The 26,014-nt window shown below is 40.2% G+C and overlaps 1 protein-coding gene across 1 annotated transcript; it reads left to right on the top strand.

Annotated features, from left to right (window-relative positions):
* Positions 1-12,515: 12,515 nt before the first annotated feature.
* LOC135933638 (sodium/hydrogen exchanger 3-like) lies at positions 12,516-25,192 on the top strand. The gene is made up of 16 exons (XM_065471760.1): positions 12,516-12,777; positions 15,170-15,472; positions 17,332-17,492; positions 19,947-20,025; positions 20,216-20,393; positions 20,513-20,733; positions 20,938-21,140; positions 21,252-21,341; positions 21,423-21,493; positions 21,576-21,705; positions 21,815-21,960; positions 22,232-22,352; positions 23,082-23,243; positions 24,177-24,231; positions 24,320-24,403; positions 24,924-25,192. Exons 1-16 carry the CDS (start codon positions 12,516-12,518, stop codon positions 25,190-25,192), a joined length of 2,535 nt encoding a protein of 844 aa, XP_065327832.1.
* The last annotated feature ends 822 nt before the right edge of the window (positions 25,193-26,014 follow it).

Raw genomic sequence — 26,014 nt, 5'->3', positions numbered from 1 at the left:
TTCATGAAGTCAGTTAAGCCCCAAAGTTCATTCTGTTCATCTGGATGTAACGGTTTCAGTGGGAAAAAATGCTGATACCCACAAAAAATGCTATGCCCAGATAAACAGATTCAACTTTCAGGATTTCCTTACCTGATTAAGCATACATTAAAAACATTACTACTTAAGGTAGCTCAACAGAGCTCTGACTTTTTTGTCAGCCTGGCTACAATGCTGAAGAGAAACTTAGGGTTGTTATTTTCTTCAATCAATGTTGAATTGTAAGATGTTTAAGCTTTAAGCAGGGCTTTTTTACTGAGCAACAAACTACTTTACAGGCTAAATGATGATCTTCTAAATTTGTGATATGCCCTTTCCTCTCCAGCTTATGAATTATCTGCTTCATGGTGAGTTTTTGAGAGTTGTACCAGGGAGTCGAGTACTTGTGATTTGAAGCTTTCTTTTTCAGAGGAGCTACAGTATCCAGACTCATAACGCGAGGAAGATGTACAATTATTATAACTGTGGGAGTAGAGTTCAGGTTGCTGCTCTGCACTGTGTTGTTACATGGTATTAGAGAAGCTAACAGTGGATGAAACATATCCTTAAACTTAGTTACAGCACTTTCAAAAAGACATCTACCATGATGAAAACTGTAATCCATTATTGTAAATGTAAATGTTATCCGGAAATGATCAGACGAGAGAAGGTTTTCAGGAAACACTGTTAAATGTTCAGTTTCTATGCCATATGTCAGAACAAGATCAGTGTGATTAAAGTGGTGGGTGGGTTCTTTAACATTTTGAGAGAAGCCACAGACACACAGCTTTGCACGATGGATGCCTGTTTATTTGCAAAATGTCTCTTTGCAGCAGCTTTTTGACTCCTCCTGATGAACACCACACACAGAGCTCCCCCGTCAGGTCTCAGCAAGCTACTCAAATAGGGGAAACATGATCACATGATGATGATGGAGGTCAGGTCTTTCTTTCTGGCTTCCCTGACATCACACCCTGAACCCACAGCTCCACACATCCCCTGCAGCCGATCCCCAAACCACACCCTGCAACACGAACATAATCACCCTGCTGTAACCAGTTTAGGTAAGGCAGAGTAAATCAATTTGTTGGTAAATTATTAATTCATGTACTAAGAGGGACTTAGAAAGTGTGTAAGACTTCAACTCTGCTTCCTGGTCCCAACTCTGGATAGTCACGTTTTGGGGGGTTTAATAAATTTGGCCAGATTTCTAAAAATAAAAAAATTAAAAAAAATCTCAAAAGAGCTGCTCTATCCAACATGGGATGGATGCCGTCTCTCCAATCAAGACCAGGCTTTCCCCAGAAAGTTTCCCAATTATACATAAACCCACATCGTTATTATGTACAGGTCCTTCTCAAAAAATTAGCATATTGTGATAAAGTTCATTATTTCCTGTAATGTACTGATAAACATTAGAATTTCATATACTTTAGATTCATTACACACAACTGAAGTAGTTCAAGCCTTTCATTGTTTTAATATTGATGATTTTGGCATACATAACTCATGAAAACCCAAAATTCCTGTCTCAAAAAATTAGCATATCATGAAAAGGTTCTCTAACCGAGCTATTAACCTAACCATCTGAATCAACGAATTAACTCTAAACACCTGCAAAAGATTCCTGAGGCTTTTAAAAACTCCCAGCCTGATTCATTACTCAACACTGCAATCATGGGTAAGACTGCCGACCTGACTGCTGTCCAGAAGGCCATCATTGACGCCCTCAAGCAAGAGGGTAAGACAGAAAGAAATTTCTGAAGGAATAGGCTGTTCCCAGAGTGCTGTATCAAGGCACCTCAGTGGGAAGTCTGTGGGAAGGAAAAAGTGTGGCAGAAAACGCTGCACAACGAGAAGAGGTGACCGGACCCTGAGGAAGATTGTGGAGAAGAACTGATTCCAGACCTTGGGGGACCTGCGGAAGAAGTGGACTGAGTCTGGAGTAGAAACATCCAGAGCCACCGTGTACAGGCATGTGCAGGAAATGGGCTACAGGTGCCGTATTCCCCAGGTCAAGCCACTTTTGAACCAGAAACAGCGGCAGAAGCGCCTGACCTGGGCTACAGAGAAGCAGCACTGGACTGTTGCTCAGTGGTCCAAAGTACTTTTTTCGGATGAAAGCAACTTTTGCATGTCATTCGGAAATCAAGGTGCCAGAGTCTGGAGGAAGACTGGGGAGAGGGAAATGCCAAAATGCCTGAAGTCCAGTGTCAAGTACCCACAGTCAGTGATGGTCTGGGGTGCCATGTCAGCTGCTGGTGTTGGTCTACTGTGTTTTATCAAGGGCAGGGTCAATGCAGCTAGCTATCAGGAGATTTTGGAGCACTTCATGCTTCCATCTGCTGAAAAGCTTCATGGAGATGAAGATTTCATTTTTCAGCACGACCTGGCACCTGCTCACAGTGCCAAAACCACCGGTAAATGGTTTACTGACCATGGTATTACTGTGCTCAATTGGCCTGCCAACTCTCCTGACCTGAACCCCATAGAGAATCTGTGGGATATTGTGAAGAGAAAGTTGAGAGACGCAAGACCCAACACTGTGGATGAGCTTAAGGCCGCTATCGAAGCATCCTGGGCCTCCATAACACCTCAGCAGTGCCACAGGCTGATTGCCTCCATGCCACGCCGCATTGAAGCAGTCATTTCTGCAAAAGGATTCTCGACCAAGTATTGAGTGCATAACTGAACATAATTATTTGAAGGTTGACTTTTTTTGTATTAAAAACACTTTTCTGTTATTGGTCGGATGAAATATGCTAATTTTTTGAGATAGGAATTTTGGGTTTTCATGAGTTATGTACAGTGGCTTGCAAAAGTATTCGGCCCCCTTGAACTTTTCCACATTTTGTCACATTACAACCACAAACATGAATCAATTTTATTGGAATTCCACGTGAAAGACCAATACAAAGTGGTGTACACATGAGAAGTGGAACGAAAATCATACATGATTCCAAACATTTTTTACAAATAAATAACTGCAAAGTGGGGTGTGCGTAATTATTCAGCCCCCTGAGTCAATACTTTGTAGAACCACCTTTTGCTGCAATTACAGCTGCCAGTCTTTTAGGGTATGTCTCTACCAGCTTTGCACATCTAGAGACTGAAATCCTTTCCCATTCTTCTTCGCAAAACAGCTCCAGCTCAGTCAGATTAGATGGACAGCGTTTGTGAACAGCAGTTTTCAGATCTTGCCACAGATTCTCGATTGGATTTAGACAGCAGACAGGTCAAAGATAAAGTTACTGAGAAATTTAAAGCAGGCTTAGGCTACAAAAAGATTTCCTAAGCCTTGAACATCCCACTGAGCACTATTCAAGCGATCATTCAGAAATGGAAGGAGTATGGCACAACTGTAAACCTACCAAGACAAGGCCGTCCACCTAAACTCACAGGCCGAACAAGGAGAGCGCTGATCAGAAATGCAGCCAAGAGGCCCATGGTGACTCTGGACGAGCTGCAGAGATCTACAGCTCAGGTGGGGGAATCTGTCCATAGGACAACTATTAGTCGTGCACTGCACAAAGTTGGCCTTTATGGAAGAGTGGCAAGAAGAAAGCCATTGTTAACAGAAAACCATAAGAAGTCCCGTTTTCAGTTTGCCACAAGCAATGTGGAGGACACAGCAAACATGTGGAAGAAGGTGCTCTGGTCAGATGAGACCAAAATGGAACTTTTTGGCCAAAATGCAAAACGCTATGTGTGGCGGAAAACTAACACTGCACATCACTCTGAACACACCATCCCCACTGTCAAATATGGTGGTGGCAGCATCATGCTCTGGGGGTGCTTCTCTTCAGCAGGGACAGGGAAGCTGGTCAGAGTTGATGGGAAGATGAATGTGAGCCAAATACAGGGCAATCTTGGAAGAAAACCTCTTGGAGTCTGCAAAAGACGTGAGACTGGGGCGGAGGTTCACCTTCCAGCAGCACAACGACCCTAAACATAAAGCCAGGGCAACAATGGAATGGTTTAAAACAAAACATATCCATGTGTTAGAATGGCCCAGTCAAAGTCCAGATCTAAATCCAATCGAGAATCTGTGGCAAGATCTGAAAACTGCTGCTCACAAACGCTGTCCATCTAATCTGACTGAGCTGGAGCTGTTTTGCAAAGAAGAATGGGCAAGGATTTCAGTCTCTAGATGTGCAAAGCTGGTAGAGACATACCCTAAAAGACTGGCAGCTGTAATTGCAGCAAAAGGTGGTTCTACAAAGTATTGACTCAGGGGGCTGAATAATTACGCACACCCCACTTTTCAGGTATTTATTTGTAAAAAATGTTTGGAATCATGTATGATTTTCGTTCCACTTCTCACGTGTACACCACTTTGTATTGGTCTTTCACGTGGAATTCCAATAAAATTGATTCATGTTTGTGGCTGTAATGTGACAAAATGTGGAAAAGTTCAAGGGGGCCGAATACTTTTGCAAGCCACTGTATGCCAAAATCATCAATATTAAAACAATGAAAGGCTTGAACTACTTCAGTTGTGTGTAATGAATCTAAAATATATGAAAGTCTAATGTTTATCAGTACATTACAGGAAATAATAAACTTTATCACAATATGCTAATTTTTTGAGAAGGACCTGTATGTTACTCAGATAAATGCAGTTCTGATATTATCATCATTAGGTATCTAATTTCTGTTTCAGCCTTGTGCTGCTCTGCTTTTATCAAGTAATGGTCAAATGATAAACGGTTACACAAACGCTGACAAAGGTCTCAGACCCAACCGGTCTATCAACTAAGGCAGCTTTGTTACTCATAAACTAACATCATTTGATAGACCCATCAAATGATGGCCTAACTGATGCCAACTTGAAGGCTTGTGGTACATAGCTGATGAATAGAGATAGAGTGATCATATTTAAGATTGAAAAGTTAATTAATGGTAGGACTTCTTTGATCGTGATATGCCATTTCCTCTCCAACTTACGACTTATCTGCTTTAAGGTGCGTTTTTGAGAGTTATTCCAGGGAGTCACGTACTTCTTATTTAAGGCTTTCTCTTTCAGAGGAGTGAACAAGTAAAATTATTAACAAGGTAATCGACCTTTGTGGGAATTGCAATTAGGTCACGGCTCTGCACTGTTTTGGCTCATGATATTAAAGAAGATAACAGTGGATGAATTATATCCTTAACCTTACTTATAGCACTTTCAAAAAGACATTTAACTTTGTGAAATCTATTCCCCATTGCTTTGTAATCCTTTACTGTAAATTTAAATGTTACTAGGTAAAAGTTAAATGTTCAGTTTCTATGCCATATACAGTGGCTTGCAAAAGTATTCGGCCCCCTTGAACTTTTCCACATTTTGTCACATTACAGCCACAAACATGAATCAATTTTATTGGAATTCCACGTGAAAGACCAATACAAAGTGGTGTACACGTGAGAAGTGGAACGAAAATCATACATGATTCCAAACATTTTTTACAAATAAATAACTGAGAAGTGGGGTGTGCGTAACTATTCAGCCCCCTGAGTCAATACTTTGTAGAACCACCTTTTGCTGCAATTCCAGCTGCCAGTCTTTTAGGGTATGTCTCTACCAGCTTTGCACATCTAGAGACTGAAATCCTTGCCCATTCTTCTTTGCAAAACAGCTCCAGCTCAGTCAGATTAGATGGACAGCGTTTGTGAACAGCAGTTTTCAGATCTTGCCACAGATTCTCGATTGGATTTAGAAACCAGACAGGTCAGGGATAAAGTTATTGAGAAATTTAAAGCAGGCTTAGGCTACAAAAAGATTTTCCAAGCCTTCAACATCCCACGGAGCACTGTTCAAGAGATCATTCAGAAATGGAAGGAGTATGGCACAACTGTAAACATACCAAGACAAGGCCGTCCACCTAAACTCACAGGCCGAACAAGGAGAGCGCTGATCAGAAATGCAGCCAAGAGGCCCATGGTGACTCTGGACGAGCTGCAGAGATCTACAGCTCAGGTGGGGGAAGCTGTCCATAGGACAACTATTAGTCGTGCACTGCACAAAGTTGGCCTTTATGGAACAGTGGCAAGAAGAAAGCCATTGTTAACAGAAAACCATAAGAAGTCCTGTTTGCAGTTTGCCACAAGCCATGTGGGGGACACAGCAAACATGTGGAAGAAGGTGCTCTGGTCAGATGAGACCAAAATGGAACTTTTTGGCCAAAATGCAAAACGCTATGTGTGGCGGAAAACTAACACTGCACATCACTCTGAACACACCATCCCCACTGTCAAATATGGTGGTGGCAGCATCATGCTCTGGGGTTGCTTCTCTTCAGCAGGGACAGGGAAGCTGGTCAGAGTTGATGGGAAGATGGATGGAGCCAAATACAGGGCACTCTTGGAAGAAAACCTCTTGGAGTCTGCAAAAGACTTGAGACTGGGGCGGAGGTTCACCTTCCAGCAGGACAACGACCCTAAACATAAAGCCAGGCCAACAATGGAATGGTTTAAAACAAAACACATCCATGTGTTAGAATGGCCCAGTCAAAGTCCAGATCTAAATCCAATCGAGAATCTGTGGCAAGATCTGAAAACTGCTGTTCACAAACGCTGTCCATCTAATCTGACTGAGCTGGAGCTGTTTTGCAAAGAAGAATGGGCAAGGATTTCAGTCTCTAGATGTGCAAAGCTGGTAGAGACATACCCTAAAAGACTGGCAGCTGGAATTGCAGCAAAAGGTGGTTCTACAAAGTATTGGCTCAGGGGGCTGAATAATTACGTACACCCCACTTTTCAGTCATTTATTTGTAAAAAATGTTTGGAATCATGTATGATTTTTTTTCCACTTCTCACGTGTACACCACTTTGTATTGGTCTTTCACGTGGAATTCCAATAAAATTGATTCATGTTTGTGGCTGTAATGTGACAAAATGTGGAAAAGTTCAAGGGGGCCGAATACTTTTGCAAGCCACTGTATATATATATATATATATATATATACATATATATATATGTGTGTGTGTGTGTTCCTTAGCAAGTTGCACCTTGACCAGATACTTTTGGTAGCCATCAAAGTTATATCTCTGCAATTCTTACCACATCATGCAGAAAAAAGAGCGAGATGAACAGATGACAACTTTCAGTACTTACTCATGTTACTTCTTATGATCCCTTTCATGCACATCAATACTCCAGCTGTATTCCAAGGCTTCATCCTTTGCCTTCATCTGCTTGGATAATATTTTGATCTTCTCCAAGACCATTTCCAAGCAGGACCATTTCCCCCAACACACATGGATGAAGTGAAGAATCTGGCATCATGGTGACAGGATAACCACCTCCAGCTGAACATCGGCAAGACCAAGAATGGACTTGTAACACAGAGACTACAAGCCCATTATCATCAAGGGAGCTCCAGTGGAGAAGGTACAGTCCTTCAAGTACCTCGGTGTCCACATCTCCTCAGATCTGACATGGTCTGCCCACATTCAGGTCCAGTCCAAAAGGCTAGGCAGCGCCTGTACCACCTACGACAACTGAGGAAGTTCAGGGTCTCTCCAGGGATCCTCAGGACTTTCTATACAGGCGCTGTGGAGAGCATCCTCACACCGAACATCACGTCCTGATATGGGAACAGCTGTGTCAAGGACAAAAAAGCTCTTCAGAGTGATCCATACATCAGAATGCTGCTGCAGGACTGCTCTCCCCTCCCTGCAGGACATTTACACCAAGAGATGCTGGACCAGAGCAGCTCAGATACTGAAGAATTTTTGTGTTTGTTGTAGGGCTCATCACGATTAACGCGACTAAAATTTTTAACGCAATCAACCCAGCTGGAGCGCAGAATGGACGAACTTTGGACAAACTGCCTGAAATGCATTGACAGAGAGATTTCAGGGATTTTGAGTCTTTCTGCACTCCAGATGGATTAATTGCATTAAAAAAATTTTAATCGCATTAATCGTGATGCCATGATGCCGCCCCCACCACGATGCCGCTCTGGGCAACCGCCCATGTCGCCCATACCAAAAACCGCTACTTCGTCCGCAGTAGGCTGCATACGCAAACAAAGTGTTGTAAAGTCAATTTTAGTTAAACCTGTGCTACAAAGGCTTTCATACAGAAAAACATATCTAAGACGGAGGATTTAAGATCAAAACTTAATTCCAGCCGCTTTGGACACCAGTGCACTGATTATAAGAAACTTAATCTCCTTTGATCTGCTGTTGAATTGACATTAAAAGGTACCTATTATGCCATATATTATGCTTCCTTTTGCTTGGGATGGTAAACCTATAAACCAAAATTTCCATTAAAAGTTTTACAAATGCATGTAATATGATACAAAAGTGTAAACTAAGATTTGCAGATGTGTACAGGGATTTGTGTGTAACTCTTTGAGGACGCACAAATATGAGTTACAGTCTACACACAATTTCAAAGCAATTTAAACAAGTGAAACTATTTAACAAACTCTTATATCCAAACCTGAATAAAATAGTCACCATTTATGTACATTTTTTTTTAGTTAATCTTACCATTCTCTGATAACAGTGAGCAAATTTTGGTGCTAGATTCATGGCAAATTCTGAAATGTTTATCACAAAGTTTACAGCTTTCTGCTAACATCAGCTTAAAGACATCCTGGAGATGATGATTGAGCTGCTAGAAGACATTTTTTAACAGTAGTCTAGTGAAATCTAACAAATATTTCTTTAGTTTCAAGTACTTTAAAATCAGAAAGCTATAAAAGCTTGTTTGTCATCCATAACTCAAAGCTGAAAATTCTTTGGGAAAATAACTCAAAAGTTCGAGTTAATAAGTCGACATTTGAAGTTATTTTCTCTAAATTTTAAGTTAGTAAGTTGAAGCTTTGAGTTAATGCTGCCAATCAAGTCAAGTGGCTTTTATTGTCATTTCAAACATGTACAGTGGTACAGTACAGAGTGAAATGAGACAACGTTCCTCCGAGACACTGGTGCTACATATGACATATAACAGACAAACACAGGACTACGTAAAGTGCAATGTGTAAAAAATATGTGTTGCAAATACACAAGACAAAACAGTGCAACACTAGACAGACCAGGACGATACAGGCACAAGACAGTGCAATGGAAATATGTACAAAACTGAGTATTGTGCAAAAAGTAACTTGGTGTCTGAAGCTGTGCGTGTGTGTGAGTATGTGTGAGAAACTGCAGATAAGTGCTTGGTTGTGACGTGCATGAAGGTGTGTGTGTGTCATTCCAGTCACTGAGTGTTCAGGATTCTGATGGCTTGGGGGAAGAAACTGTTTCACAGTCTGGCAGTGAGGGCCCGGATGCTGCAGTACCTCTTTCCAGAAGGCAGCAGGGTGAAGAGTGTGTGAGGAGTGCGTGGGGGTCCTCCACAATGCTGGTGGCTTTGTGGAAGGAGCGGGTGCTCTAAGTGTCCGTGATGGAGGGAAGAGAGGCTTCAATGATCTTCTCAGCTGCTCTCACTATCCGTTGTAGGGTATTGCAATCTGATACGGTGCAGTTACCACACCAATGCCAATGACGAAGCTCTGAATGGCTTAATTTCCTTGTTACCTGGAAACAGACGGGTGGACACAGACACACTGGTAGTGACACAGGTAGTGATAGCGTCAGTGAGCTAAGAATGTATAATAAACATGTACATAATAAATATGCTGTTTTGCTGGTAATAACACCATGCGATTCAGCTCGTAACACAAGGATTTCATCATCTATGAAACCGTGCTGACCACGCAGTACTCAGTAGTTTACTCATTCATGACCATTAGCTGTAACACTGGTAGCTTATCAGTAGCGTTGATAGCTGATGTTTTCCACATTCTGCTTCTTGGTAACAAGACCATTAAGTACCTTCACCGAGCTTCCAGATTGGCAGAGGTAACTTGAAATTTCAATTTTTTTTCTCGAAATCTCGACTTCTTAACTCAAAATTTGAAACACATATCTTGAAATTTTGAGTTATGGATGGCAAAACAGATTTTTTTTCAGCTTCCACACAACGCTCATAATCGTTGTATAAGTGCTTTAAAATAGATCAGTATCTTTATTACATAATAGCACTTCATATCACACTATCACTTTGCAATTACAACTTATGTGGGCTCATGCAGTACACTGTTTTCTTCTATGTTTGCATATTGTCATTGTTGTCAGATATGCTGAATTTATTTTTTAATTGCTGACCTGTGTGTTTTGCTTATGCAACAATGTGAATATCTTATCTCTGGGACTAATACTTATCTTACTACACAATTTATTTACTGCATTTTCCAGGAAGGCTGTTCAAAGTGGTTTCCAAGAAACATTAAGACATATCATTGAGGCAGATCTTCCAAGTGCCCGTTTAGCCGACAGGGTAAATGGGCAACCACATGCTGCATAGATAAATGCAGCAGCTCAGGTTCAGCTCTGAGGTGCTATGCTACGTGCCTTCCTGCTTTCCTGTCCACTCTTCATTATGGTGTCCAAAAAGACAGATCCTCCTTCTTCCCTGACAGTCTGTCTGCATAGCTGTAATGATAAAGACACTGTTCTTACACATTCTAAAAATCAAAGCTAGTGTTTCTGAACTAGGTTGCTTAAGCCTCCTTGCACTGGTTCCAAGTATGTTTTATTATAGATTTATTGGGTTTTGGGGATTTACTGGACGTTGGATCAGCCTAATAGGAGGTGTGTTTTCAGTTCATTTGTTCATGAATCCTCGGCACACCTACACTACACTCATGACACTTCTTTCAGAACTGATTTTTTTATGCTGTGTTTGATTCACTGCCCTTGTGAATGACTTTGCAGGGCGAATTTTGAAAAGTGCTCAATAAACAATTATCATCATTTTTCTGTTATTGTATGACTATAAAACATTTATAAACATTATAGATTACATATATCTTCTTTTTTCTCTTTAATATTGCACCTAAAATTCTTAAGTTTCTGCAGAAGATAAAATGAGGATTATTAAGACAACGTGAATAATGGAAAGTTAATCCAGTCCAAGAATAACTTCTGTGGCTGTAAATGAGCATAATATGTCAACTTTAATTATGTCTTTGTTTAAACTTTGTAAATAATCGATTGTAATCAGGCAGCACGGTGGTGGAGTGGTTAGCACTGTTGCTTCACAGCAAGAAAATTCTGACTCCACCGGCTGGTTGGCCGTCATTAACAAGACAAATTTGCAGCGATCAGAGAAGTTTGAGACAAGTGTGTGGAGCGCCAGCGAGCCCATATTTACTCGAGTTCCAAACTTTACACTTAATCAGTATCCGGTTCCTTTTGGGGATGTTGACCTTTCAAACAGTATATGTCAAGTAAGCAGTCTAAATGTGGCATAAAGATATGGGCAACTTGTGTTGCCAGGCCAAGTTATAGCTGGAATATACAGGTTTACACGGGGAAACCTGCAGACAGTGTTCCTGAAAAGAATCAAGTGAAGTTTGTGGTTCTGGAGATTGATTGGAGGTCTGAATGGACATAAGATGATAATTTCTTCATCACCTGAAGTCTTAGTCACAAGCTGCGTCAGACACGTGTACTTTGGGGATAATTTCCTCTGTACACAAATAAAAAATTCTCAGTTAAAACAGGTGTTACTTTATATGACTGCATAAAAATTTGAAATTGTCTCAAAACAAATGTTCTTGGTAACTTTGATCCAAAGTGATCTGTGATCAACAGTATGCTATATTTTATCCGATTATTGCTTATTGTCAAAATAATCCTGAAATTATCCCTTTTAGAACCCAAATTCAAGGCATATAAAGTCAGAATATTGACACATACAGGGCATAAATTACAAACACATTTTTAAAAACTATAATGTCCATAACAACTTAAGTTGATAAAAAAGATCAACACAAGAAGTAGTGATAATATAGCTATTATAGTTTTTATGAAGAGTCTTAAAGGAACAGACATTTTTGGGACTCATTGTTGTAAATGTTCCTGTCATAACACCATACTAAGTGTGAACCTAGGAAAGAAAATATGTTTGGTGGCCAAAGTTACAGTATTTTCTTTCTTTGAATGGATAAGTGCACATACACTACACCTGCTTCAAACAAGCTCATATTAACATGTGTTATTTACAATAGGATTAAAAAGAGCTTCATAAGTATGTAAATAAGATGCTTCTTCCAAAAATATTTTAATCAACTCCATCAGAGAAGTTAAATATTAGTGAAAACTTTGTAATAAAGGGATTCACAGACTTTAATTATACCACTGAATGATGTGGCCACACTTACTGGTCTGAGTACACGAGTGGGAGGAGAAAGACCAACATCATAATGGGCTGAGCTTCACCTGCTGTGAAAAGTTGTATCCTTTTCACAGAAAGGAGAGCATAGAGTGGATACTGTGCTCTGAACTGATAAAAGATTGTAGATGTTGGAGGACAATGAGAGTGATCTGAGTGAGAAGAAGGCACAGCAAAGGGAATGAGACTTTGAGCTACAGTCTGAGGCTGACCTGAGCATTTGTATTAACAGTCTAAATAACAGTTTGATTACATTTTTAAGGCATTGTATCCAAGAATGGCAACTTCTTGGGGATTTACACTTTTTCTCTGCATGCTGCTGATTGCGTGTGGAGGCTTGAGCCTGGCTAGTGAAGAAGCAGAACCCCGAAATTCACAAACAGACACTGGGACGGGCTCAAGCTCTAACACAACTGGAGAAGGTGGTCATGGAGCGGGGCCCATCACTACACTGCCTATTGTGACCTGGAAGTGGCATCACATCAGCACACAGTACCTGGTGGCCCTGTGGATCCTGGTTGCCTGGCTCTGCAAACTCAGTAAGTCTTGCAAAGCCAAATTGATGGAAGGCTCTTCTTCCGGCATTATAAACGCCTCTGCAGCCAATAAATTTTTTTATTTTTTAAATATGTATTTTTTAAATATGTGTGTAGTTTAGGGTTATTCTCATCATCTATTTTTGTCACTGGCTCATTTTCTTATTTGTTTTAATTATTTCTCAAGGAAGTGCTCACAAAATGAATAAAAATAGTTATGAAAAAAGTGTGGAAGAGTGTGGAAGTTCCCTTATATTCGAATAGGGCCAAATCATATGTCACAAGGGAGGATTCAGGGTCACCTGATCCAGGTCTAACAGTATGCTTAACAAAACGGAAAGTTTTAAGCCTAATCTTAAAAGCAGAGATGGTTTGCTACAGGCTCTCCCTCCCATTCTATTTTTAAATACTCTAGGAACTACAAGTAAGCCCACTGTCTGCGAGCAGAGTGTTCTAATGGGGTTATATGGTACTATAAAGTTATTAAGATAAGATGGGGCCTGATTATTTAAGACCTTGTATGTGAGGAGCAGGATTTTGAATTCAATTCTGGATTTAACAGGGAGCCAATGAAGAGAAGTCAATACAGGAGAAATATGCTCTCTCTTTCTAGTCCCTGTCAGTACTCTTGCTGCAGCATTTTGGATTAACTGAAGGCTTTTCAGGGAGTTTTTAGGACATCCTGATAATAATGAATTGCAGTAGTCCAGCCTAGAAGTAATAAATGCATGAACTAGTTCTTCAGCATCACTCTGAGACAGGATCTCTCTAATTTTAGATTGTTTAAATGGAAGAAAGCAGTTCTACATATTTGTTTAATATGTGCATGGAAGGACATGTCCTGGTGAAAAATTACTCCAAGGTTGGAAGCCAAGCTTATGTCATCCAGAGTAAGCATCTGGTTAGATACCATATTTCTATGATTTTATGGCCGAGTACAATAACCTCATTTTCCTCTGAATTTAGAAGCAGAAAATTGGAGGTCAGCCAAGTCTTTATCTTTAAGACATTTCTGCAGTTTAACTTATTGGTGTGTGTTACCTGGCTTCATGGATAGATAAAGTTGTGTGTCATCTGCATAGCAGTGACAATGTAAGGTATGCCTTTTAATGATATTGCCTAAAGGAAGCATGTTGATCATATTCAAGATTGAAATATTAATTAATGGTAGGACTTCTTTGAGCAGTCTTATAGGAATGGGGTCTAAAAGACATGTTGATGGTCTGGAGGAAGCAATAAGTTAACTCAGAAAGATTAATTTGAGAAAAAGACTCTAAATGAATATCAGTGGTACAGAAAGTGGTTACATCTGTGAAATGATTATGAGTAAGTTTTCTTTAATGGTTAAAATTTCATTTGTGAAGAAATTCATGAAGTCAGGACCAGTGCTGTCAGCGTTAATCTCGTTAAAACCGCTCTAACGCATTGAAGCTGTGCAACCCCACGCACGGGGCGATCTGCGCTAACTCGCTAATGGAGATTTGCCGCGTTAATGCCGTTTTGGCGTTAACATCATTTTAACTAGATTAACGCTGACAGCACTAGCCAGTACCACCTAACTTTAAATGAATGGTTTGTTCAACAAAGCTCTGACTTTTTGTTCATCTGGAAACAAGGCTGAAGAGAAACCTAGGGTTTTTCTTAATTTCCTCAATCAGTGATGAACATGATTGATGAAGATGTTCCAGCTTCACAAAGGGCTTTTTTTTTTTTTATAAAGTGGCAAACAATTTTTCCAGGCTAAATGATGACCTTCAAAATTAGTGATAGGCCATTTCCTCTCCAGCTTACGAGTAATCTGCATTAAGGCGCATGTTTGACAGTTAGCAAAATGTTATAACTTAACACTGTTGACCTAATGAGACTATTTTTAATAGGTCGTCAGGTGGGACTGAATAAGGTGATATCATATTGCTTTGTAATTACTGATAGATTACAGCTGGTGTCATGACTTTTTGGAACTCACATTCTTCATCTCTTCAATTCTTTTCCCCCCCCCATGTCATTCCTCATTATTACACATGACTTAATTTCTGGACATCTATAGTTTTATTTCTTTGCATATGTGGATTGGATGGGTTGTTACCAAGATCTGGTGAGAATATCATTTCAATAGCACCTTTAGAAATATATTTGCTTACAAACTGGTGACTTATCTTACCTGCTATATATCTGTCCACAGTCCCTAATTATAAATAAATTATTGCACAGTTGCAAATGATCAACTGGAGTTTTATATTTATGGTTTACTTACAGTCCAGTGAAGGTTTGAATGTTTGCCAGCTCCAACCTGACTACAAGCAGACTGGCTTAAAATCAAAGGTTGTTACAAAGGTTGATAGCATTGATTGATGGTTCTTGTCTCTGTCTTGATCTTTTTTTCCCCCCCTCTCAGTCATTGAGTCCAACCACCATGTCACCAACGTCATACCTGAGAGCGCCCTGCTCATCTGCTTCGGTTTCGTTTTGGGTGGCATGATTTGGGGTGCAGACAAGGTGCAGACCTTCATGCTGACCCCGACAGTCTTCTTCTACTTCCTGTTGCCTCAAGTCATTCTGGACGCAGGCTACCACATGCCAAACAAGCTCTTTTTCACCAACCTGGGTGCCATCTTGGTCTATGCTGTCATTGGCACCTGCTGGAATGCTGCCAGTTTGGGGCTGTCGCTGTGGGGGTGTCACATGGGAGGACTCATGGGTAAGAGGATTTTTATTTTGTTTCATTTCAGCAAACCTGCTACCATGGCTCACATAGAGGAAGTGATGTCAAGGCTCAGCGGCCTGAGACGAGAGATGGACTCAAACGCAGATTCAACCTGAGACTCGAGAAAGTGATAAACAAAAGAACTTTATCTAACAATGGTGTGATGCACAAGGTGAACAGAGCTAAGGTTGTGAACTGAGCAGGTACTATGAACATGAACTGTGAGACTTAGAGCTAAGGGAAGGTTGCAAATAACAAACTGTCAGGAGACACTATGCTGGCTGGGTGCGGGATCTTGGCGGGGAAGCAGAGGCAGAGGCTGTAATAGAAGGAGAGGAGGGTCAGGTGGGTCCAAAAGCACAGAGGATAGTTTGTCAAGTTAATTAGCTGATGCCTTACTTGTTCGCAGGAGGAGAAAAGCAGGAGGGAAAGGTTAGCGACCGAGGTTTGGGTGAGTCCAGGATTCCAAGCTGTAGCATAGGGAGGCAGGCAGGTGAGAGTGGCAGAAACTGAGAGGATTTTCCCAGCAGCAGCAGTATGAAGAAGACCAGCGTCCAGGTAAGCAAGGTTATGGTGAGGTTTGCAAAATGGCTTCCGTGAACTGACTAGGAGTCAGGAGAACAAGGTGAGGTGAAGGTTGGTTGAGAACGCCGGTCTTAAATACTAATGCCTTGATTGCCATCAGGTGGGAGCCCCAGGAGGAGCCACGAGGGCTCCACCCAAAGGAGGAGGGCAGAGGAAATTTACTGTGACTCACCCAGACCATGACAAGTGATCCAATTTGGGATGTTGAGACTAAAAGCAATTTTTTGTGATAGTTGTATTATTGTTTGACATACTAAAGGATTATAACGACAATATAGGTGAAAGAAAGAGAAATGTAAAAATAAAGTACACACCTTTAGTGCTGCATCATAACACCTTTAGTGTTATGATGCAGCACAGGGCGGTCTAAAGGTCTCAAGTTTGTATATTCATTTCTGGTTCTTGCCTGAGAAGAGTGAATGTTGATCCAAGGCCCAAGCTGAAAACACAAAGACCGAGAGGTCACACAAGGATGTGTTAGCAGAGTGTGTAACTGTAAAGCTGATGATCTGGCGGAGAGTGTAGGTCAGAGATGGTCTTAAATACTGTGCACTGATTGCTGTCAATGAGCCAGCACGAGTGGAGTCAGCATCTCGGGAGAGAAGTGGAAAACTACTCCAGGAAGACCAAAACTCACTGGATCATGACACTTTTAATGCTCTAAGTGGGGACATGGGAGTCTATAGAGATTAATTTGCCTTTGGAACGAGCATCAAGTGGCCACTAGAGGAACTGCAGTTTGTAGTACTTCAGCCTTGGCTTCATTTTCTTGCCCTGAAGTTTGTTCTGGAAACAAAGACACATCACACGAATGATATTTTTACATCCACAGTGACTTAGGGAAGCTGCCTGAGAAGAGTTTTCTTTAGTATTAAACCAATCGTTTAAAACATTCCTTTTACTCTTTGTTTGGATACGTTAAACACTGACATCACTAACAGCTAATTTGACTTACTTCTAACACTTTATCAAAATGCAGACAAATGAAAGTAAGATTTAAGGGGATTTTTAGTTCATTACAGTCCGGGCTTGTCTGAGACCTTATACCTTTGGCTGAATAATACTGAGTCTGACCACTGCCAAACCAATGCACTGGATGAGACTGGAGAGAGATTTGACATGGACTTATCATACTAATAAATGAGAATGTTTCACCAAATGACACAGCATTTCATTCCAGCATTTCAGTTTGCAGCAAAGTGCCAGATTGATCACAGTTACAGTACATTTGAGCAAAACTGTATTTCCTGCCCTCTGTATCTGTACAGGTGACCTGGACATCGGTCTGCTGCAGTACCTTCTTTTCGGCAGTCTGATGGCTGCTGTGGACCCCGTGGCCGTCATCGCTGTGTTTGAGCAGGTCCACGTTAACGACGTCCTCTTTATCATAGTGTTTGGAGAGTCGCTGCTCAACGACGGCGTAACAGTGGTTTGTATGCTTCATTGCAGTGTTTAGCATTACTTAAGTAACATAGCAGTTTGTGAGTTTGCTGAGACACCCATATGAGCAATGTAGTAAAGAAAGTAAACACTTTGGCACTTTAGTGTAAGAGTTTTACAAATTGCACATTGCGCAATTTGTAAAAGGAAACTATGAAAGGTCAGTTTGGTAACAAAATGCAATTATGTAACTATAGCATGTTGTACTGCATAAGGACAGTGAAACAAAATCTGACCAGCTGAATTCTTTCCTCCTTCCTTCGTCTCTGTAAATGTACAGTCATGGTGAAAAGAAAATAGCTCTTTTACAAAAAAATATCTGGTCCTTAATAGTCTCAGAATTAAGTGAATAAAACCAGAGATGTCATGAGTTTGCGGCGCTTGCAACCCGTTTGGAGTGTTAAGTTGAGGACCAAGATGCAGATATGCAGAAAAAGAAGAAATAAACAGAAAACACACCTTTATTGATTGATAAAAGTCCAACAACAACATAACATTAACAAAAGCAGCTGGAGTAACACTAGGAAACACACTGGGAGAGTAAAGAGACAGTCTGACTGAGGTCTGAGGAATAAGAATAATTTATTTACAGTGGTGTGAAAAAGTGTTTGCCCCCTTCCTGATTTCCAATTTTAACTAACTGATTGGGCCACCCATAACAGCAACAACTGCAATCAAGTGTTTGCAATCAGTGGAGGAATGTCAGTCCAGTAATCTTTGCAGAATTGGTGTAATTCAGCCACACTGGAGCATAAACCGCCTTTTTAAAGTCATGGCACAGCATCTCAATCAGTTCAATTCAGTTTTATTTATACAGTGATAAATCACAACAGCTGCCTTAAGGCGCCTGATATTGTAAGGTAAAGACCCCCAAATAATATCAAAAACAGAGAAAACCCCAACAATCATATGACCCCCTTGGGATGAGGGGAGGAAGACATGCTGTAGAAGAGAGTAAGGGATGAATAATAACTAATGATTAAATGCAGAGAGGTGCATAGACACAGAATGATTGAGAAAGGTGACAGAAGAAGAAAAACTCAAAGCATCATGGGAATTCCCCAGAAGAATAGGTCTACTGCAGGGTAACTAAGGGAGGATTCAGGTACACCTGATCCAGCCCCAACGATATGCTTTTGCCAAAAGAAGCAGCAGGAGTTTTGCCAGTTCCCTTGCAAAACTGAGACAACTCTTCATGTTCCCTGTTGCTCAGCACTGGTTTTTGTATTGGAACTCTGCCATGCAGGCCATTTTTGCCCAGTGTCTAACTTATGATGGAGTCATGAACTCTGACCATGACTGAGACAAATTAGGCCTGCAGTTCTTTGGATGTTGTTCTGGAGTCTTTTGTGACCTCTTGGATGAATTGTTACTGAACTCTTGGAAAAGGAAAATGGAAAAATCAGAATCAGAGAGACTTTATTTATCCCCAAGGGGCAATTAAAATACAACAGAGCAGCATGATGTTAAAAAAAAGGACAGGGCATAAACAGACAATAAGAATGAGATAAAAAAATATTTAAAATATACAGTATATACACAGTTTTAAAATTAAAGTGACTGAATAAGTGAATAAATAACTATAAGTGACTAAAGGTGAATAAACTGTCGGCAGTATAAAAAAGTGTAGAGTAGTTTATGTTTACGGGTTTTGGAAATGGTCTTATCAGCTGGAGTTAAAAAGCAGAGTGGCTTTGGGGACAAAGTTGGCTTTCATCCTCTCAGTCCTGCAGGAAGTGCAGTGGAGGCGCCGCCCAGAGGGGAGCCATTGAAATGCGGGGTGAAGAATGTGAGAGGGGTCATTAATAATTTTGGCTGCCTGTCTAAGGGCCTGTTGGCTGAAAACCTGTGCAAGAGTTCTGACAGGCAGGCCAATGATCTTAGAGCACACTGATGCAGTGTGCTGCAGTCTGTTCCTGTTCTGAAGGCTGAGGGAGAGGAACCAGCAGGTAACGGAGAAGGTCATGATGCTTTCCAGGAAGGCATAGTAAAAAGTCATCATGATGGTTGTGCTGACTCCAAAGGAGTTGAGTTTCGTAAGGAGGTACAGCCATTAGTGGCACCTCCTGAGAATCTCCTCTGTGTTGGCAGAGAGTTTCAGGAGGTAGTCAAAGATGGTTCCCAAGTATTTTTACTCCTCAACTACCTCCACTGGCTTCCTATGGATGGTGGTGGTGACTGAAGCAGCCAGATCCCTCTGCCTACTGGAGAAGGTCACCACCATCTCTTTGGTTTTGCTTACGTTCAGTTCAAGTTTGGAGCTGTCACACCACTCTACAAATTGCTGCATGCTCAGCACCCTCACCTAAATCAAAAGGCGTTGCCATGGTGAGAATGTGATAGAAGTTTATCTCCTGTTGAATGCTACAAACTAGAATGGACAAGTCTGGAAAACATTTTTTACCAGATGACCAGTCATTAATTTTTCTTCCACATCTCTTAGGTGCTCTTCAATGTTTTTGATGGATTTGTGTCACTGGGAGGATCCCAAATTGATGCTACAGAAATCGTTAAAGGAGTAGGTAAGACATGACATTTATTAAGCTGTCAACAGAGAATTTAGCAGTGCATGCAGCTGATTGCACGTTTCCACAACCTTATAAACTAGGGTTGAGTGAAGAAGTCACTTGCATGAGTGAAGAAACATTTCTCCCACTGAAAACGATACGTCCAGATGAATAGAATTTGCTTTTTGGGACTCTCTCTCCACAGTTTCCTTCTTTGTGGTTGCATTTGGTGGTTCCCTTGTGGGCATAGTATTCGGCCTACTAATTTCACTTCTGACCAGATTCACAAAAAACATCCAGATCATTGAGCCAGGCTTCATCTTTGTCATTGGATACCTTTCCTACCTGACTGCTGAGATGCTTTCTCTGTCTGCTATCCTTTCGTGAGTATTTCACAATTGAAATATCATTTGTTTTATTATGTCTTCTCCATTTTCTATATGTAAAAATGTAGTAAACATATTTAGATGGACAAAGTTTACTTCTGTGTTTCCTTCTGTAGGACTGTCTTCTGCGGTGTGTTATGTCAGAAGTACGTCAGAGCAAACATGCATGAGAATTCAGTCCAAACTGTCAAATATGCCATGAAGGTTTTCGCCAATGGATCAGAAACCATCATCTTTGTTTTCCTCGGTATCTCGGCCATCGATAAGATTATCTGGGTTTGGAACACGGGCTTCATCCTCCTCACAGTCTTCTTCGTCTTTGTGTATAGATTCATTGGTGAGATTTGGTCCTTTTGCTATCACACACACATTGTGGTTTAAAAAGTTTGTGTGTTATGCAAAGACATTTTCTGCTGCTGCTGCTCCCAAGATGCACTGACACAAATTTACAAGGATGCATGATTTCCCTAAAATACATCAAAAAGGCACGATGATGTAAAGTCTTTGAATAACTGTGTGTGTTTGTGTGTTTGTACTGCAGGTGTGTTTTTCCTCACCTGGATCCTCAACAGGTACAGGCTGGTCCCGCTGGAATTCATAGATCAGGTGATTATGAGCTACGGTGGCCTACGAGGAGCTGTTGCGTATGGCCTGGCTGTGATGCTGGATGAAAACAAGATAAAAGAGAAAAACCTGATGGTCTGTACTGCTCTCATTGTGGTGTACTGCACTGTCATCTGGCAGGTAGTGAAATTTTGTTTTTTGTTATTAAATGTATACACTAGTTTCTTCCTTCTTACACAGTCTTTAAGGTCGAGCTAAAGGTTTGCACATTACTGCTTCACATTTCTTCAGGGAATGACGATGAAACCTCTGGTCACGTGGCTGAAAGTAAAGAGAGCTGAAGTGAATGAGCTCACACTCCTAGAAAAAATGACAAACAAGGTAAATCTCAAAAAAACATCTCATGTTTCACTTACACAACAATTTTCTGCCCAGTTATTAGAGTCCTTCTGCTTTCTTTAGATGTTTAATCACACTCTGGTTGCCATAGAAGACATATCAGGACAAATAGGACACAACTATCTGAGGAGCAAGTATGTAAAGACTTGATACATAAATTCAAAATGCCTTTTCATTTTAAAATAGGCTACAGTGATCTGTTTTCTTTTTGCTAAGGTGGAAGTATTTTGAGGAGAAGTGGATATCGAGGATTTTGATGAAGCCATCTGCAAGGAAGAAACAAGATGAAGTTTTTAATGTCTTCCATCAGCTGAACCTCAAGGATGCCATGGAATACGTGGCTGAAGTGAGCATCATTTGTACATTTTTAAGTATATTTTGCTGAAATGCTCATTAAAGAAAACTAATAAGATTGTCACATGTAAAGAAAGCTCTGTCTTCTTCTTCTGTTGCAGGGCGAGTGTAGAGGCTCACTGGAATTTATCCGTAAAGAAAGTGTCGCTATTGATTTCAGGAAAAAGTTTGAAAGTGAATACTCAGAGGATATGCCTGACATGAGGGCGAACATGTCAAATGGTCACCGTGCAACGTCCACTACGAGGTGAACAATCTGGATTTTTCTGATAATAAGAGAAGAACTAAAAGCAGACTTACAAGCCAGTATATAATTAGGTGGCGATGATTCAGAAGCCACAAACAATTCTTTTAATTTGAAGAAAAATCTATATAGACATAAGATACTAGGTGCTCTGCAACTATTCAGTGCCTGAAAACAGCTCATTTCACAACCATATTTTAAAATATATTTAAAATAATACTAATATTCTAGTATTATTTTAAATCACTGACACGATTGGCTTCCTCTGTACTAGAGACCCTTTTCCATCAGTGAGTGTGGAAATACACAAGCACACCATGAAGGCTATGACGGAAGCTGAGGCAGTTAACGCTCACCACCTTCTGGATCAGCATCTCTACAAGAGCAGGAATCAGGTAATGAGCACATTCAGTCATTACATGAAGGGCTTACTAAAGCAGCTTAGTGCTGCACTTTCAATTAGTTAAAATAGATCACCAAACAGAAATCATACTTTTCATTTGTTTTTATTAACCATAAAGTGACCAAGGTATTTACCATTATACTTAACAAATTTTGATGAAGTCATCATAGTTCAGGCGTTTCTTTTGCTTTTGTCTTTTTATTCTTTTCTTATTTCCATGCATCTATTTAAGTAAACATTTTGAACATGTTGATTGCAGATGTGTCATATTTAAATGATTTCTTCTGTCATTTTATGCAAAATCAAAATAACACAAAACAAAAAATGCATATATAACACTTTTCTTGTGTCCTGCTCATGCCACTCAGTCAGTTCCAGTGAAAAGATATGAAAAGTTATTCAACTGGTCTCTTTAAAGGTGAAACTAATAAAACTAATAAAAAAAATACATGTCTGTCAGGACCACTGTAGCTTAAAAAGAAAGATATTTCCAGGGATCAGCATCAACAAATGCAAATGATCAAGTCAGGCACAGCAAAGTTACAGATGCAACTGTGAGCAGTTTCATGCACCTCAAAGCTGCCTGAGATTTATATTTGTAGAATTTGTATATTTGTAGATCAGCACTGAGACCAGCTGAATTGCCTGGACTGTGGCTGAGCTTGACTTCATGGTCTTCATGTTTTCTTTTTATGAATGAGTTTTCTTTTCTTGTCTATAGCATCGCCACAGGTTCAGTCGCAGCAAATTCATAATCAACAAAGATGAGAAAGAAGTCCAGGAGATCTTCCAGAGAACCATGAAGAACCGACTGGAGTCTGCAAAGATGGGCGGTTCACCAAAGACAATCGTCAAGCACACAAAGAAGGAACACCAGCGGAAGGTAAAGAGAAAGAGAGGGAATGAGTTTCCCACAAAGAGCAAAGAGCTGATTATATCTTTGTGAGGTTCAATGAAGAAGAAAAGTGTCTTCTGCAAATACGGCCCTTACTGATTCTCTATTTTCAGTTCTGTTTTCTGTTGTACAAAATACAAAAAGTTTTAAACTTCCTTGAAATAATATTCATAAACTCTCCTCCATGTGTGAAAGTGGACAAAAATATTGGATTTTGCTTCTTGAAGTAAAAACTAAAGTCTTTTTTTTTTTTTTAATTTTTCTTTTGTCTGTTTGGTACAGTTTCAATTCCAAAAAAGTTAGGAAGTTGTTTAAATATATTATTATATTATTATATATATAATTAATACAAAAATCCAATGATTTGTACATCTCACAAACCAATATTTGATTCAGAATAGAGCAAAATAGAATCATAAAACATATCGTATGTTTAAACTGAGAAATTAAACTGAGACGATGTAAATTTTTAAGAAAGATATTTATTTGGAATTTGATGGCAGCAATACATCTCAAAAGAGTTGGGACATCTCCATGTTTACCACTGTGTACCAGCACACAGAACAGCCCATAAACTTCCCAGCATTCCCTGAAAAATATGTCGTCTGGTCAGTCCAAAACTCAGGACCATGACACTTTGGCCCAAAGAAGATAGAAGTGTCCGGATCATGTTCACAAATGGCTTCGTCTTTCAATGACAGAGCTCTGACCTGCATTTGTTGATTAACTTGATTAACTTGTTAATGAGCCCATGCAGTGATTTCCATGGCAGAATTGTGTTTTTAATGCAGTGCTGTCTGAGAGCCAGAAAGTCACCTGCATCCAATATAGTTGAAGGGTGTTGGTGTTGTCTCTTTTTTACTTCACCTTCCATTTTTTGAAACATAGCGTGTGATCAAATGACTCTTCCTCCTGTTACAGATGCCAAAAGGAAAGTCAATAAGCCAGACTAAACTCTGCCATTCTGGTGATGAAGGTTTGTATGTCTGCTTTTGTTGTTGTTGTTGTTGTTGTGTTATAGATTTAAAATCTTAGTCAACAAATTTTCTCATTTTCATTTTTAGATTTTGGGTTCTCAGAGGGAGATAGCGCCTCTGGCTATGACTTGCCATACCCTTCTTTCCCCATGAGAGATTCCAAACCAGGAGGTGAAATAATCCACTTTCTACATCCTGTATGAAAATGAGAGAAAACATATTTTTCAGAAATAATTAAGAGAGCAGAAAATGCTTTTACTATAAACACAAACATTACAACACATAACAGAGGGAACTAAATAGACAGTACATATGCAATACATTTAAAAAAGGTGCAGTACATGTGTGAAAACAACGTATTATCATAGGATTATTATAGAATTGCCTAATTCTGTTCTCACTCTGCAAGCGAACACTTATAAAACATTTTGACAGCACTGAGTCGTGTTGAGTTTGATTTATGTACACAGACAAGAAGGACCAAGCACAATGAAAATCTGCAGACATGAAGAGTTATATAGACTTAGCATCTAGAGAACAGGGGTAATCTAATAAAATATGAAGTACTGGTGCATTAATAAAAAGGAGCAGCCAATAATAGTGTCACTTGTATAAAAAAATAATGCAGAGAACAGCAATGTCTCCAATATTGAACCCTGAGGTACTAATTCAGTTTTTTTCTTTCATCAAGGTGGGATTGAGAACTCAGCCTTTGTGTCAGATTTGTACCCCACGGATTCGTTGCAGACCCCTCCTTGGCTGGCAGAGGGTGAGCTCGACAGCAGCATGGTGGCTCCGTCACTGCGAGCCCAGGCAAGCCTGCCCACATCACCGATCGAAATGCGCCACCTGGGGCTTCTTCGTATCAGCACTCGCTCTACAGACACAAAGCAGATGGACATTGATCAATTACCACCTCCACCAACACCTCCTCCTCCTCCTCCCAGTAGCAACATGTAACTGGATCTCAATCCCAACACCCTGTTCTGTCTCACTTGAACCTAGGACAAAGACATAAAACAAACCTCAGACATCTACTCTCATCTTGACCAGGAAATGTTTTCTTTTCCGTGACTGTGTTTAGCTTCTGTGTTTCTACACAGAACATATACAGTTTCATAACCTCTGTGCTCTTCAAGCAACCCCTGCTGTTTTTAGGTTCAGCCTTCACTTGACAAAGAAAAACTGCACTGAAACAAATCCTTTATGTTCAACATAAAAGATATGTTGAACACCCTCATATAATCTGTGGTTTGTAGTAAATCTGCTATTGAAAACCATTATTTAAGGATTTTTAAAAATATCTTAATATGATGCCAAAACTTTTCAAATGATGTGGATTTTCTGTATATATCAATAATAACAACAGGGTTTAAATAGAGTGATTTAAAATAGTTTGTGAATCTATAATCCATAGATTCGTATTGCACAATACAATGAAAACTTTCACCACCAGGGGGCACTATTTTCCCTGTCAATGTGAGACATACTATTACTAGCATAATAAAATCCTGCATAGGTCAATGATGCACATGGATGTTCACACCTGCGTACCTGTTTACGGATGATGAAATCTTCCATTCATCACGCAGGATCTTTGTAAGCCTTCGAGTAGGCGTAAGGATGGCTCCACAGTATGTGGCATCAACTTTCAGACATGGGTGGATCTACAGGGGGGCATGGGGTGGCATGTGCCACCCTAAAATAATCTCTTGCCATCCCTAGTGCTGCCCTAGTTTTGCATGTGATGGTGTTGTTTATAAAAAATAAGCTAGCATTAAC

Source organism: Pelmatolapia mariae, linkage group LG22 (assembly GCF_036321145.2).
Source record: "Pelmatolapia mariae isolate MD_Pm_ZW linkage group LG22, Pm_UMD_F_2, whole genome shotgun sequence".
In the NCBI taxonomy this organism is placed as follows: Eukaryota; Metazoa; Chordata; class Actinopteri; order Cichliformes; family Cichlidae; genus Pelmatolapia; species Pelmatolapia mariae.
The sequence above is the reverse complement of the archived record's forward strand: the minus strand, read 5'-3'. Positions and strand labels throughout refer to the sequence as shown.